At 35.4% G+C, this 16,160-nt stretch overlaps 1 protein-coding gene across 1 annotated transcript in view; it reads left to right on the forward strand.

The window, feature by feature from the left end:
• The window catches only part of LOC107283568 (testican-1-like), a 352,953-nt gene extending 337,570 nt beyond the window's left edge, over positions 1-15,383 (forward strand). Inside the window, exons 7-8 of the mRNA XM_015811500.1 lie at positions 14,491-14,605; positions 15,331-15,383. Of these exons, the coding sequence (XP_015666986.1) occupies positions 14,491-14,605; positions 15,331-15,383 (168 nt within the window). The remainder of the gene's footprint in view (positions 1-14,490; positions 14,606-15,330) is intronic.
• The last annotated feature ends 777 nt before the right edge of the window (positions 15,384-16,160 follow it).

Consider the following 16,160-nt stretch of genomic DNA (forward strand, 5'->3'; position numbering starts at 1 on the left):
ACTTCTTGTCCTGCCTTCAAGCGCTTTGGAGAATAGCCTGACTCCCTCTTCTTTGTGGCAGCCCCTGAGATATTGGAAGACTGCTATCATGTCCCCCCTCGTCCTTCTCTTTGTTAAACTAGACATACCCAATTCCAGCAACCGTTCCTTATATGTTTTAGCCTCCAGTCCCCTAATCATCTTTGTTGCTCAATGAGTTGAAAGAATTAAAAATGCATTATGTTCTAATGAGTAGGTTGGGAGGAAGGGCAAGTATTCAAATGAGCAATTTAACAGAATAGAGATTAGCAGTCCATTATATTATTCAGTCCCCCAATAATGAATAAAAAGCAAACTCCACCTCCATTTTCACTCTTGGAACTTGCCTGCCAGCCCTTCATGCTGACTCAGACATTTGAATCAGCATGATCTTTGGGATGTATGCAAATCCTTCTCCCTCCAAATTCTCTCAACCCCTGCCTGTGGGCTAGAGATTGGGAAACAAAAGATAACTTTGGGAGAAAAGGAGCACAAACTGGGAGTAATGAGAACCCAATACCACTGGGCTGAAGGTTTGAAGGGAAAAGCTCAGGAGAATTTTCAATCAACACAACATACATTCATACTTTAAATCCAGGAATTTATTAAGACAGAAGCTTGTCCACCCCAAGAACAGAACACCCAGACACAAACAGAGCAACGTGGTATATGCAGTGCAATGCAGTGAAACACGTGGAGACCTGTACATTGGGGAAATACAACAACTACTTCACAAATGCCTGGCACAACACAGGAGAACAAACTCATTAGGATAAGATTCATCAATCTCTCTACATTTGAAAGACATTCTTTTGAAACAGCAAGGTCCATATTCTGGGCAGAGAAGACCACAGTTTGAAAGAGAGCTAAAAGAGGCCATTTATGTTAAAATTGAACAAACCTTTCTCAACAGAAGGGGAGGGATACAATACCACCACCATCTCTTGTATACAAAGCAGTCTTGTCAACAGTCCCAAGAAGGTTCCACACTCATTTGCATTCTGATTCAAATGACTCTTGAGGATAAATATAAACCCACAAGTGGCCTCAGTGACTCAGAGAAGTAACGGCCTGCCCTCAAAGTGCTAACAACCAGATGACTGCAAAGAACATAAATCCTTCCATTCCCTACCAGTTAGTTAAACTGAAGAAGCTTCTTGGATGAGAAGCAAAACATTTTCAAAAGAAAAAAAAAACCAAGAAAGCCCAGTTGCCTTTTGGAAAAAGCACCTTTGGGTTAGCCATGACCTGGATGATTAAAAATCTCCATAGACATGGAGCAAGAAATTACATGTCAAGATGGGGACAAGAAAGAGAGTTGTTATTATTATACCTACCTACTATCTTCCTTATTTGAGTTATAGGCCTGACTCCATTATGATTCTGAATGGCTCACAATTTAAAAACAATATAAAACAACAACATAGCCTAAGCAGGGAAAAGGAGTTAAGGGGGTAAAAAACATCCATTCAACTAATTATCCCACAAAGGTCCAATGTACCATCTAGCCAAGGGCTGGAGGAACAACCAGGTTTTAAGGGCTTGTTTAAGTAAGATTAGATTAGAGGCCTGCTGCTGTTTTGAGGAAGGAAATGCAAGACATTATATGCATTATTATAATTATCAAGTTCCATCAACAAATACAGATCTTTGTCTGATATAATCCCACTTTCTAAATAATTAATCTATCTGAAGTATTTCTTTTTTCTTCCTAAAAAGTGTTGTATAGCTCTTGGCTGTAAAAGGTGGCCCATCTCAGATTTAGCATAGGTGAACCTACCTTTGTGTTAATTAATTATTGTGAAGTAAAGCATGGCTTAACAAAATTAGAAATCTGACTTAGATTCACACATTACACTAGACCAGGGGTAGGCAACCTTGGCTTTTTTATGACTCGTGGACTTCAACTCCCAGAATTCCTGAGCCAGCCATGCTGGCTCAGGAATTCTGGGAGTTGAAGTCCACGAGTCATAAAAGAGCCAAGGTTGCCTACCCCTGCACTAGACCATAATGTTTTGATAACATGTCTGGATAGAGCTCACCAATTATGGTTTAAATGGCAGATCTCTGTGACAGTAACTCTAAAATTATTGAACAACAACACCTGCCTATCCACATGTTCTTGGGAAGGACATAGTAGGTGAACAAAAATGCCAAAACCAGTCTAAACTTCTAACTGACTGTGTGACCAACCATGAATGACAGATTATTATTATTATTATTATTATAAACATTTTATCCTGCCTTTTAAAATATAAATCAAGGCAACAAACATACCTAATACTTCTGCCTCCTATTTTCCCACAACAACCCTATGAGGTCAATTGAGTTGAGAGAGAATGACTGGTCCAAAGTTACCCAGCCAGCTTTCATATATAAGGGAGGTTTAAAACTCACAATTCTCCTGATTTCTAGGCCAAGACTTTAGCCACTACATCAAACTGGCGTGGCATCATTATCATGCTGCATTAAATCATGATTGAACAAACCATGGTTTTTGCAATATTTTAAGCCAGTTTACTATAGTAGTTTCAGTTATCATTGAAGACTGCATGAATGTGAAGAAAACTAGGAAGATTGCTGTAGCAAAAGTATGTTTTACTACTTCAGAATTTATTATTTTTGTCCTGGAAGAGAGTGACAGAAACATGTATTCTTCCACAGTCCAATTTTGAATGTTTCTGCCAACTACCCACATTTGAGAAAAATCAATAAAATAGACAAACAGGAAGAAGATTAGTTTGAAAGAATAGCAGCACAGAAGCAAGTCTTTTCCTGATTAACCTCATGTTCCGTCTTCAACTACAAGAACAATATCTGTGAAGATTCTGACATAAAAGAAGATAGTAAGGTAAATAGAATCTTTGCAGCCTCCCAAAGGGGAAAATATATTCTAGAATCAAAATTAGTTTTTTAAACTTTATGTCAAAAGCTCAGTTGCAGCAACAAAAATATTAAAAACAGTAATCCAACCCTTTCATAAAAGGATTGACCTCTTCCCCTCATCTGATGAGAGAGAGAGAGAGACAGAGACAGAAAGACAGACAGACAGACAGACAGACAGACAGACAGACAGACAGACAGACAGACAGATTGTTGTATTAAATAAGAAGTCTAAAAGGAGTTTCTGGTCGTATTAAATTGAACATTCCTTGGGAACTCAAATTCTGCTAATTGGAATATAGAAGCATAAAGTATATGTATGTAATTGCATATGAACTCCATTTGTATCTTGCCATTCAATAATTAGTCAATGTTTGAAAAAACCCAAAATAAATAAAATATAATTTCAAAATATCTAACAAACATCAACATCCCAGAAGAACACTGAAACCTTTCTCAGTTTTGGCACTCATACATAACAGACATAATACATAATTTTGGTGTTCTTACTAAGGATAACATGAGACCTCAAAGGAGGGATTAATCAAATTTTGTAGGATTTGGCATTCTCAAAGAATCCCAAACCTTGGGCTTTAGAGTATTGCATAGGAGGTCAATGTTAGTTTTCCCATCTTTCTTGACCAGGTTTTTCTACAGTTTGTGAGTGTTTCTTTGTGGCCATTCCTCTTGCTAATTAGGCTGCTTTGTCTACATCACTCCTTCTGTGTGAAGGAGAAAAACACGATGAGTCTGATTAGTTGCGGTACAGAGGTACTTCACAATATGCTGGTACAGAAATAAATCCATAAATTGATTTAAAATATGTTGTCTGCCTCTGCTTAAAGTGAACTTTGAAATTAAAAAATGAATTATAATGGAGCACTGAAAAGTCTAAGCTCTTCATTTTCTCACACAGAATAATCGCCTAAGCTTCAAACGTTCCACTGATTTGTTACATTTCAGTTTGATTAAAAAAAACAAAACAAATCTTTTTCATACAATGCACTGGTGGACTCAAGAGTTAATCCACTGATATAGTTCTGATTTTCATTAAAATGGTGAGCGGCGACATTTTTGTAATGTAATTACTGCTTTATAAAACAATGGTGAGCAATAAAAATTAGTAGGTAATCTATATGGATTTGTGGTTTGTGTACATCCTTCTAAAAATTTTTACCCAATGCTGCTTTGATGATTGTTGTTGCTGTTGTTGCTTCATCTGATGGTATTCCTTCATTTTTCCAGTATTGCGCAAATATAATTCTTGCTGCTGTTGTGACATGCAAAATCAAATATACGCTTTGTTTGTTAGTCTTTTCTGGCATTATACCTAATAAAAAAAGTTCAGGTTTAAAGTCTACATGTTCTCCCAACATCTTTTCTAGCCAGGTGTGTATCTTTTTCCAATAATTCTTTACTTTGTCACATGTCCACCAAACATGATAATGCATGCCTGACTTATGTTTACATTTCCAACATCTATCTGACATGTTTTTAAACATTTTTGCTAATCTTGCTGGTGGCAAGTGCCATCTATAGAACATTTTACATACGTTTTCTTTGTAAGAAGTTGGCATTGTCGGTTTGTAATTTCTTTCCCATAGATTTTGCCATTTTTCTAATTCTATATTATATCCAAAAAATTTTGCCCATGTTATCATTGTTTCTTTAACTTGTTCGCTTTCCATTTTCAAAGTTAATAGAAAATTATACATTTTCTTAATTAGTTTCTTATCAGAAGTTAACAATGCACACCATGATAGATTGATACCCTGATTTTCCATATCTTGTTTAGATTTTAAATTCATTTCAGAGTTTAGAATATCTCTATATGTCCAATTTTTTTCAAAGTTCACTAAATTTGAGTGTACAAATGCTTACATTGTTGACAAACACCCTAGAATTTTCAAATATATTTTAGATTTTTTTTCCCATGTTGTTAATAATGCATTTCTTATATAATGATTTTGGAAATATTTATGTTTTTCCCATACCATAAAAAAGTGTGCCACCCCAATTCAATGGTGAAAAAAGTAAGGTTCTACATTTAGGCAAGAAAAACCAAATGCACAGGTATAGTATAGGGGGTACCTTGCTCAATAGCAGTAACTGTGAGAGGGACCTCGGAGTCCTAGTGGACAATCACCTAAATGTGAGCCAGCAGTGTGCTGCAGCTGCCAAAAAGGCCAACACAGTGCTAACAGAGGGATAGAATCAATATCATGTGAAGTGTTAATACCACTTTACAATGCCTTGATAAGGCCACACTTGGAATACTGCATCCAGTTTTGGTCACCGCAATGCAAAAAAGATGCTGAGACTCTAGAAAGAGTACAGAGAAGAGCAACAAAGATGATTAGGGGACTGGAGGCTAAAGCATGTAAGGAACGACTGCTGGAATTGGGTATGACTAGTTTAATGAAGAGAAGGACGAGGGGGTGACATGATAGCAGTGTTCCAATATCTCAGGGGCTACCACAAAGAAGAGGGAGTCAAGCTATTTTCCAAGGCGCCTGAAGGCAGGACAAGAAGCAACGGGTGGAAACTAAGCAAGGAGAGAAGCAACCTAGAACTAAGGAGAAACTTCCTGACAGTTAGAACAATTAACCAGTGGAACAACCTGCCTCCAGAAGCGGTGAATGCTCCAACACTGGAAGTTTTTAAGAAGAGACTGGACAGCCATTTGTCCGAAATAGTATAGGGTTTCCTGCCTAAGCAGGGGGTTGGACTAGATGACCTCCAAGGTCCCTTCCAACTTTATTATTATTGTTGTTGTTGTTGTTGTTGTAAATCATGCCCCTCCAGATATAACAGCCTTTTATTTCTAAGAGTTATCCATTCTTTTACCCATGTTAATACAGATGCTTGATAATATAAAACCCACTCAGGTAGACAAAATCCTCCATTTTCCTTGGCATCTTGTAACATTTTCATCTTAATTCTAGCTTTCTTTCCTTGTCAAAGAAATTTCAAAATTAGTGAATTTAAGTCTTCAAAGAATTTTTTCTCAAGTTTTATAGGTATTGTTTGAAATAAGAATAAGATTTTCGGTAGTATGTTCATTTTCACTGTAGCAATTCTTCCTAGTATTGACAATTGCAAGTTTTTCCATTTTTCCAGATCCAGTTTTATTTGATTCAATAGTTTCATGTAATTATCTTCTTTTATCGTTGAACATCTTGCTGTTAAATGTATTCCCAGATATTTGACCTTTTTAACTATCTGCAATTCTGTTTTTTCCAACATTTTTTTTTTGTTTATCTGTAAGGTTTTTAACTATTACTTTGGCTTTTTCTCTGTTTATTTTCAGTCCTGCCATTTCTCCATATTGTTCTATTTTTTCCAATAGTTTAGGAATCATCTCCAAAGGTTCTTCTAAAATAAATACCAAATCATCAGCAAATGCTTGTAATTTATATGTTTCGCCTTTTATTTCTAGCCCTTTAATTTCTATATCTTGTCTAATATTTCTATTTAAAACTTCCAGAGTAAAAATAAATAATAATGGAGATAATGGGCATCCTTGCCTTGTACCTTTTCTTATCTCAAAGTTTTCAGTATAGTCTCCATTCTCAATCACCTTTGCTATTTGTTTATTATATATTGTTTTTATCATGTTTGTAAAGTTCTGTCCAAAGTCCATTATTTGTAATTGTTGAATCATAAATTCCCAGGAAACATTGTCAAATGCCTTTTTGGCATCTAGAAATATTAGTGCCAGTTGTTTCCCTGGATGTAATTTATAATATTCTAATATGTCCATTATCACTCTTAAGTTATTTTTAATTTGTCTCTTTGACAAAAAGCCATTTTGGTCTGAATGTATAAATTCAGTTAAGTATCTTTTCAGTCTCTCTGCCATTATTAAAGTAAAAATTTTATAATCCACATTCAGTAACGATATCGATCTATAATTTTTTATCTGTGTCAAATCTGAGTCTTCTTTTGGAATTAAGGTAATATTTGCTTCTATCCATGTGGTTGGGAGTTTAGCCTCCAACAAAAGTTCATTGCAAACATCTTTCAGTGGTTCACTTAGTATATCTTGTAAAGCTTTATATAACTCCGCCGGTAGTCCATCTGGCCCCGGTGTTTTCGCGGTTTTTTTTTGTCTTCTTATTTCCATCATTGTTATTTTTTCCTCTAACATAGTCTTATAGGTTTCTGGAATTTTTGGAGGGCTATTTTCTTCCAAATATTGGATCATTCTCTCTCTTGAAATTTCTTCTATGTCATACAGTTTCTTGTAATATTCTTTAATTATCTTTTTTATTTCTTCATTTTTAAATTGTAGGCAACCTTTTTCATCTACTAAATTATTTATCATTTTCTTCTCCTTCTGTTTTTTAAGTTTATAAGATAACCATCTACCTCGTTTATTTGCATTTTCAAAAAAAATTGTTTTGCTCTTTTTATTTGCTGTGCCAATTTTTCTGAAACCAATAGATTTAGTTTGTGTTTTATTGTTTCCATTTCTCTTTTCAGAATCTTCTTTTGCAGATTCATTTGCAGTTCTGAGTCTAGTTTTCCAAATTTTTCTTTTAATAGTACATACTGCTGTCTTTTCTGTTTGTTTGGTTTTTTTGCCATGTATGCTATAGCTATATCTCTAAAGTATGCTTTGGCTGTATCCCATACATTTTGTAATGTTGTATCTTCTTTTTTATTTTCTTTGAAGAAAAACTCCATTTCTTTTTTTGCTAGTTCTATAAATTATCTTTCTTTTAATATAGATTGATTCAAAGTCCATCTTGATTTTTTTTTGTATTCCTGTCCACATCACTTTTAAAAGGTTACGGTCTGCCCATATACCTGGTTCTATCTCAATTTCCTGCATATTTATCCTCAGTTCAGATATCATCCAGATCATATTGATTCTAGACCAGGATTTTTGACTTCTTGAATAAAATGTATATTGTAATTTTCTTGGATTAATTTCCCTCCAAACATCTTGTACTCCAATTTCTTCTATCATATTAAAAAGGTATTAGGTAATCTTCTTCTTCCAGTTTTTCCTGTTTTACTACTTTTATAGTCTAATGTCCCATCCACTATCACATTAAAGTCTCCTACTAAACAAATATTTTGGTACTCCATTTCTATTATTTTTCTATGGAGATTTTGATAGAATTCTTCCTTGTTATTATTTGGTGCATAGATTACTACTAACAGTGTTTGTTTTTGATGTAAGTATATTTCTACCATCACAATTCTTCCTTCTTCATCTGAATAAATCATTTTAGAATCTATTGCCTCTTTAATATATACAGCAAACACCTCTTTTTTCTGTTGTGCTGATGCATGATAAAGTTTCCCAATTTGGGGGTATTCCAACAGCTTATAATGTTGGTTTTTTATATGTGTCTCCTGCAAACAAATTATATCTATATTTAATTTCTGTAGTTTTCTAAAAATTTTGTTTCTTTTTGATGGGGAGTTTAGTCCATTTATATTCACTGAAAAAATCTGTTTTCTTTCTCCATTTCAGTTATTTATATTTAGAGCTAGTCGATCTAGTGATCCTCTGTTCTCTAGCAATTCCTTCACTCTCTTGATCAGATTTCTCTTTCTGTTCTCCTATTTGTATCATTGCTTCTTCAGTTGCTTCTTCTATTTGTTTCTGATCTTTTCTCTCATCTTGTTGATGTTGCACTCCTTCATTTAAAAATGCTCAGTTTCTTTCCAAACTGAATCCAATCGGTATCTTGTATTATTCCAGTTGATTAAAATCCCTTCTGCAATTAACCATCTGAAATGTATGCCTTTTACGATAGCTTTGTAGTTAAAAGATGATATTCAAGTATCTCTTACTCTCTCTGCTTTAAGACCACAATTTCTTTATTTTTGTAGTGTAATGGCTCATCTCTAACTTTTCTCAGTATTTCATCTCTTGTTGTTTTCTTTATAAATCTCACATGGACTTCTCTGGGTAGTTTGTATTTTCTTGCATAGCTTGAATTCATTCAAAATATTTTATCTCTCTCCATTTGCATCTCTGCTCTGTCTGCTTTCAAAGCCTCTGCCAGGAGATCTATAATCACAACTGCTATATTTTCTTCTCTGTCTTCAGGAATATTTTGAAATATTCCTTTTAGAGGGTTTCTTCAGTCTGTCTGGACCGACCTTTGTCTGGTCCGGACTCCTGAGGCATCCCTCCTCCTTTGTTGCCCCTCCAGGGCAACTTTCTGACCCCTTGGGGTCACCGGGCAGAACAAAATCGGGCTAAGAAGCCGGAGCCCTGGCTTCTTCCACCCATCTCGTCGAACGCCAAACCGGAAGTCCCCATAATTTCTTTCTCTGGATATATTTCTGCTTTTTATAGTTGTCATCTCTTAAAAAGTAATGATGTTTTCCTCATATCTGATCAATAAAAATATATATTTTGAAATAAGGGATAACTATGTTTGGATGTTTTTCTCTCTAACCTTTTTTCTCCTAGAGATTCAGGCATTCCTTGGAGAAGAGATTTTGTTGATTTGTATTGAAGCATTGTCTGCTAACATCCTATGGGCTTATCATTATAAATCTTTCTATTATGGTGTTTACGCTTTCAATGTGGTTTGGTGGTTTTTATAGAATACATCACCATAGGAAATAAGACAGCTAGCTTTTTAAAAAGCTGCAGATTTTTTTAAAAACCACTTTTTTAAAAATATACTCACAAGGACGAATATTTTTTAAAAAAGCTAGTGCTGTTTCACTTATTTGTTACCTGCTATTTCAAAGCAAGAAGATTTAAAAATGAATTTAACATGAGTTATTTGAGTAGCAAACAACCTTAAACATATAGGTTTTGATGCTTCTCTTACTGAATTTCTTGATCCCAGAGTTTTAGTTGATACCCTTCTACTTTATTTCTGTAATAGTTTCATCAATTTTAACTGTCTTATGTCCAGATTTCTTGATTATTTTTGTGGCATAATGACCGGCAAATAGGGTAAATTAATTAGTCTCAGCAATTTATGTGCTCTTGGTTCCTTATTGTTATCAATGAAGCTGAATTTACCTTTTTGCAAAGAAAAGAAACATTTATCCAGTCAACTTCATGTCATTTCTTGAAAGGAGAAACCCATACAACTAGAATTATCCTTATTAATAACTGATCTAATGAACAGCAGAATTCTCTGGCTGAATATGAATCACTGTTAATAATATTAATTGACATTAAATCTGCCAGTAGTGGTGGCCAAGACCACCTAAATGACATTCAGCATTTACTGTATGATATGTGTTTAGCCATCTGGGAAATGTGTGTGTTACATTTGTTTTCTAGAGTGGGTATTATTTGCCTCTCTGAAGTAGATTTTACAGCTGATTAGGCTAGAATTACCAATTCTATAAGTAACCAAATGTTGATTGACACATTAGACCATTATTAACTATTGTGTAAATGAATACACATTAAAAAAAACTCCTGTCTCGGTTCATATTTATACTTTAGGCTACCAGCACTTAACCATCTAGGAAAACTATACACATTAGGAAAGCTGCCACAATAAAGGAAATTTACCACATCTTTACAAAATACATTGAGTACACTCATTAGGTAGGAGACATTTTTGTTACTTCTAAGAGCCACTGAAAAGACGGCAGAAATGAGCTCCTGGTAATGCTGACAATATGGGCAAGCGGCTGGGATGACTTGCTTTGTGGCCTATATAGGGTCCCAGTGCTGCCTCCAGGGAAAATGACTTTGGAACTTGATTTCAGTAAGACACTATTAGCTTTAAAATGGTGTGTTTCTATATTCTGAACTCTAGTGGTTGGTGTTCAAACTATTAAAATCTAATGTGTAGTATTTGCTTACAGCCTGTTCAGTGGATATATTCATGGAGAATTAAAACAATGAGATAATACTGGTGACCACACATTCACTTTCCACACAATTATCTGACTTTGCTATAGAACTTTAAATTTGGTTGAGAATTCGCTTGCACTGAATTAGTACTCTGAAAATAGATGTAAATCAAGCTAGGATCCTAACCTTTTTTTTTCGTGTTTATTGGCTAAACAAGATGTTCTAATAGAATAAGTGCTGGAAACGTCTACCTCCTGGCTGAATTCTCACTCCTGGTGACAAAGCTGTGGGGTAGCTTGGGTAGGAAGTTTGTTTGAAACTGCAGCTTGTGATGGCATAATCTCCTTTGAAAACTTCTCCTTCCTCCAGAGATGTTTTTTTATAAAGCTGCCATTAGCCATTCCACGCAAAAAGGAACATTTAGAATTAGCTCTGTATATTTTACTATCTAAAGCCATGACTGTAGAATAAGCAAATCCAGACAATTTTAAAACTACAGAGCCAGCGGTTTTCTACAGGAGCTTACTGGCACATCAAAGATCCTGGAGCACTGGGAAACTACCGGAGGACTGGAAAAGAGCTGATGTAGTTCCCATCTTCAAAAAAGGAAAAAAAATGGACCCAGGAAATTACAGACCTATCAGCCTGACCTCAATACCTGGGAAGATTCTGGAAAAGATAATCAAACAACGAATCAGCGAACACCTACAGGCAAACAAAGTCATTACTAAAAGCCAACATGGGTTTGTCAAAAACAGATCATGCTAGACAAATCTTATTGCATTCTTTGATCAAGTGACAAAATTGGTGGATCAGAGGAATGCTGTGGATATAATTTACTTGGACTTCAGTAAGGCATTTGATAAAGTAGATCACAACCTACTACTTGATAAGATAGAAAAATGTGGGTTAGACAGCATCACCACCAGATGGATCCGTAGCTGGCTGACTGGCCATACTCAGCATATGGTCCTCAATTGAACCACATCTACATGGAGGGAAATGTGTAGTGGGGTCCCCCAGGGCTCTGTTCTGGGCCCAGTGCTATTCAACATCTTCATCAATGATTTGGACGAGGGGATAGATGGGGAAATCATCAAATTTGCAGATGACACCAAGCTGGCAGGAATAGCCAACACTCCAGAAGACAGGCTTAGTATACAGGAGGATCTGGACAGATTTGAACACTGGGCGCTATCTAACAAAATGAAATTCAATGGTGAAAAAAGTAAGGTTCTACATTTAGGCAAGAAAAACCAAATGTACAGGTATAATATAGGGGCTACCTTGCTCAATAGTAGTAACTGTGAGAGGGACCTTGAAGTCCTAGTGGACAATCACTTAAATATGAGCCAGCAGTGTGCTGCAGCTGCCAAAAAGGCCAACACAGTGCTGGGCTGCATTAATAGAGGGATAGAATCAAGATCACGTGAAGTATTAATATCACTTTACAATGCCTTGGTAAGGCCACACTTGGAATACTGCATCCAGTTTTGGTCACCACGATGTAAGAAAGATGTTGAGACTCTAGAAAGAGTACAGAGAAGAGCAACAAAGATGATTAGGGGACTGGAGGCTAAAGCATATAAGGAAAGGTTGATGGAATTGGGTATGTCTAGTTTAATGAAGAGAAGGACAAGGGGAGGCATGATAGCAGTATTCCAATATCTCAGGGGCTACCACAAAGAAGAGGGAGTCAAGCTATTTTCCAAAGCGCCTGAAGGCAGGACAAGAAGCAATGGATGGAAACCAGTGGAACAACCTGCCTCCAGAAGTGGTGAATGCTCCAACACTGGAAGTTTTTAAGAAGAGACTGGACAGCCATTTGTCTGAAATGGTATAGGGTTTCCTGCCTGAGCAGGGGGTTGGACTAGATAACCTCCAAGGTCCCTTCCAACTTTTTTATTATTATTATTATTATTATTATTATTATTATTATTATTATTATTATTATTATTATTATTATTATTATTATTATTATTAATCAAAGAGACTGTAATTCAAGATACTAGATGATGTCTACTGTGAACCCAGTCTGCTTCAATTAAAAAGACTTCAACAGATATTTTAACAAAACAATATATGCAATTTTAATAGGAACAACAAGAACAGGAAAAGATCATACCAAATCAAAAAGACAAATCATAGCATTTTCAGAATATCTGTCAGCCATTAGCATTTTATAATTTAAATTATCGTCCTCTTTTGACTGAAATCCTAGTACCCACAATGCCACATTTCGCATATGGGATTTACATGTGGTTCTTACACGTGTATAGAAAAAGTAAATAGCATCAAATGCCCTTTGAATTTATCCACAAGCAGATAACAGGCTGTATCCACAAATATTCTAAAACTGAAGAACAGAATAGCATCTGGAGTTTGCGGTCCGCAGAGTCCTCTAAAGTCCAGAAAGCACCTAGGAGATAATATCATTGTGACAGAATGTTGTCAAGAATAAATGGTCTCCTGCTACCAGATTAAAGCCTGGGGAGGTGAATTCATTTACAAAAATACACACAAGCAGCAGCAAGCTACTTCTGACATTTTCAAAGTAGGAGGCATTAATCTTACAGCAACATTCTGCTTCATTCACTCTGCTTTTTTATTGTAGTAGAATAGAAAGCAAAAACATAATTTTACAAAACACATGGTGTGCTTCACTGGTTTAATGATTGATTTATCTCATGTAGTTACCTTGCTTTGGTTCCCGCACAACAGTTGTAAGCATGGCTTCAGTACTATCCATAAGAGATAGAATCTTGTTTAGGAATTCAAATAGACGTGCTTTAAAATGACTAAATTATTCATTTTCACAGATAGTTTTCTAACCTATGCTTTTCCTCTAAAACTGGCTAATTTATGTCATTTGTTGTGGGGGATATTAATACAAAGCTTGTAAGAAGTTTTTATATAGGGAAGAAGATTAAAACCAATAGCTGTGGGGTTCATGCAGTCATCCAAGGTGAGCAGGTCTTTAAGAGTCTTTTCAAAACTTGTTGATGGACTGTGATTTCTAAATGTTTAAGAAAAGACTAATTAAATCTAACTAATTGTAATTAATTCAATTCAGATTTATTTCAACTTTTTACTAAATAAGTATGTGTATTCTGTTCTTTGCCTACATTTTGGATTGTGAATCTGAATAGCCTCTTAAAACCAAACTTATTGACTTACATATTCGTTTACTTACTTAAAACATTTATATAGCGCTCCAACTCAACCAAGGTGACAGAGTCTAATGAAAAGAATATAAAATTATAATGCATATACTTACAAACAATATTAACAAAAGTAGATGATGACTTAAACAGCAGTACCATCATCATCCAATCAGGATACCAAGCATCATGTCTTAGGGAAAGAGCCAGGTCTTGACAGCCTTTATATGTTAAGAGGAAGATTGTTCTATAAGAGAGAAGGCATGCACCCTGGTTCCCACAAGATGAAATCTTTTAGTGGAAGGGACCCGGAGTAAACCTTTTCTATTAGAGCATGTGTGGAGGGCAGATGCTCAGATACTTTCAAGTAACCAAACTCTATGCCATGCAGGGCTTAGAGAAAATAATAGTACCTTGAACTGCACTCAGGTGCAATTGGGAGCCAATGGCACTCTCAGAGTATTGGTGTTACACGGACACAGCAAAAAGCATCAATAAGCAGAGCAAGTAAGTTGAAACTCAGACCACAAAAACTTACTCTCAAGATTCTGTTCTGATGACAATGTTTATTTCCATATCTGTGTCCAATTTTGCATCAAATAAATTGTGTTTGTTTTGTTGTGTTTACAGTGCAAGTTGGAGTTTCATGCCTGCACATCTGGCAAAAACATTGTGGCTCGATGTGAAGGGCCTTGCCCATGCCTTCCAGGACAAGAGAGTCCAAAACACCGGACTGAGAAAGCTGGTGAGTTTATTTGTTCAATTAAGTATCCGGTTTCTCATTTCTTTTTTTCTTTTTTCTTTTTTTAATTTTTTTCTACAGTTGTATTAGTTTATGATATAACATACAAAAAATGTACAAAAACAAATAATAGGAAAAATGGGGAAGGGAAAAGTGAGGAAAAGAAGGAGAGAAAGAAAGAAAAGGAGTTGACTTCTAACTCCCTTAGGCGCAGTAGAATAAGACATTAACATCATACCTCAACTTTTTACTTTTACATAATAGTTTAAACTAGCCATTTCTAGTTATATACATATTTAATCGGTAAAGCCCAAAATCAAATTTCATTTCTTTTCCACTTCAAGCACAAAGTCCAGAAGCAATGTCCAAGTAGAAATAAAAGTATTTGTATTTTTTTTCTTTGATCAAAGCAGTCAATTTAGCCATCTCTGCTAACTCCATCAACTTTTGCAGCCACTCATCCATTGTTGGGACTGAAATGTCCTTCCATTTCTGTGTGTAGAGTAGTCTTGCTGCTGTCAATATATATAATATCAAAATTCCACATTTTTCCCCAAGTCTTTTTCTGTTAAACCCAAAAGAAATGTCTCTGGTTTTCTCTTTATATTTACTTTAAGAATTTTCTGTATTAGAATATGAATCCTGCTCCAATTAAGTATCAGATTTCTCAGTGAATTTTATTACTCTCATATTCTAGCATATTCTATTCTCTTTATATTTACTTTAAGAATTTTGTGTATTAAAATATGATTCCTACTCCAATTATCAGATTTCTCAGTGAATTTTATTATTCTCATATTCTGGCAGGCCAATCCTATAAATATTTGACAAAAAGTGAGACCCACTGAACCCACTATTATTTCCCAGAAAATAATAGGGTTGCCATTTATGAATTGACAATATAATGAATATTTGGTCTACAAAAGTTGTTAATCATATGGCTCTTTTTGTTGGAATTAGGGAAAGAAGAATTAAAGAAAGACTGTTAACCAAGGCAGCATTCCAGACTCAACAATAAATATAGACTGACTCTTGGAGCTCTGCAGCCGACTTATTAGATATTAATGCAAGTTCATGTTAAGGGCAGTGCAGAACAAGCACTTGACAATACTTTGTACATTATCTTGTTAGTGAGAAACTGAGAAGTGGGCAATAGAGAACAAAAAAATGCAACTGCTTATTTCTGGATTCTTTAATGAAATATTTGAAGACTTTTGATCAAGAGCCCCATCTTGGATTTCTCATTAGCATGTCAGATAGATTTTACCTGCCAGTGATTACACCTAACTTCTGAATTGCTAGACAGAGATCAAAACAAAATGCTCCTGGATGGGCTAATTCAGCCCTAGTTGCTACCTCCATTCCTACCTCTAGATTTCTGCCTGAAGTGAGGACAATTAACCAGTGAAACAGCTTGTCTTCAGAAATCATGGGCGCTCCAACACTGGAGATTTTTAAGAGACTAGACAGTCCTTGTCTGAAATGGTATAGGTTCTCCTGCTTGAGCAGGGGACTGGACTTGAAGACCTCCATGGTCCCTTCCAGGTCTATTCTATTC

This window comes from Protobothrops mucrosquamatus, unplaced genomic scaffold (genome assembly GCF_001527695.2).
Source record: "Protobothrops mucrosquamatus isolate PMUCROS unplaced genomic scaffold, P.Mucros_1.0 scaffold43, whole genome shotgun sequence".
NCBI classification, from domain to species: Eukaryota; Metazoa; Chordata; class Lepidosauria; order Squamata; family Viperidae; genus Protobothrops; species Protobothrops mucrosquamatus.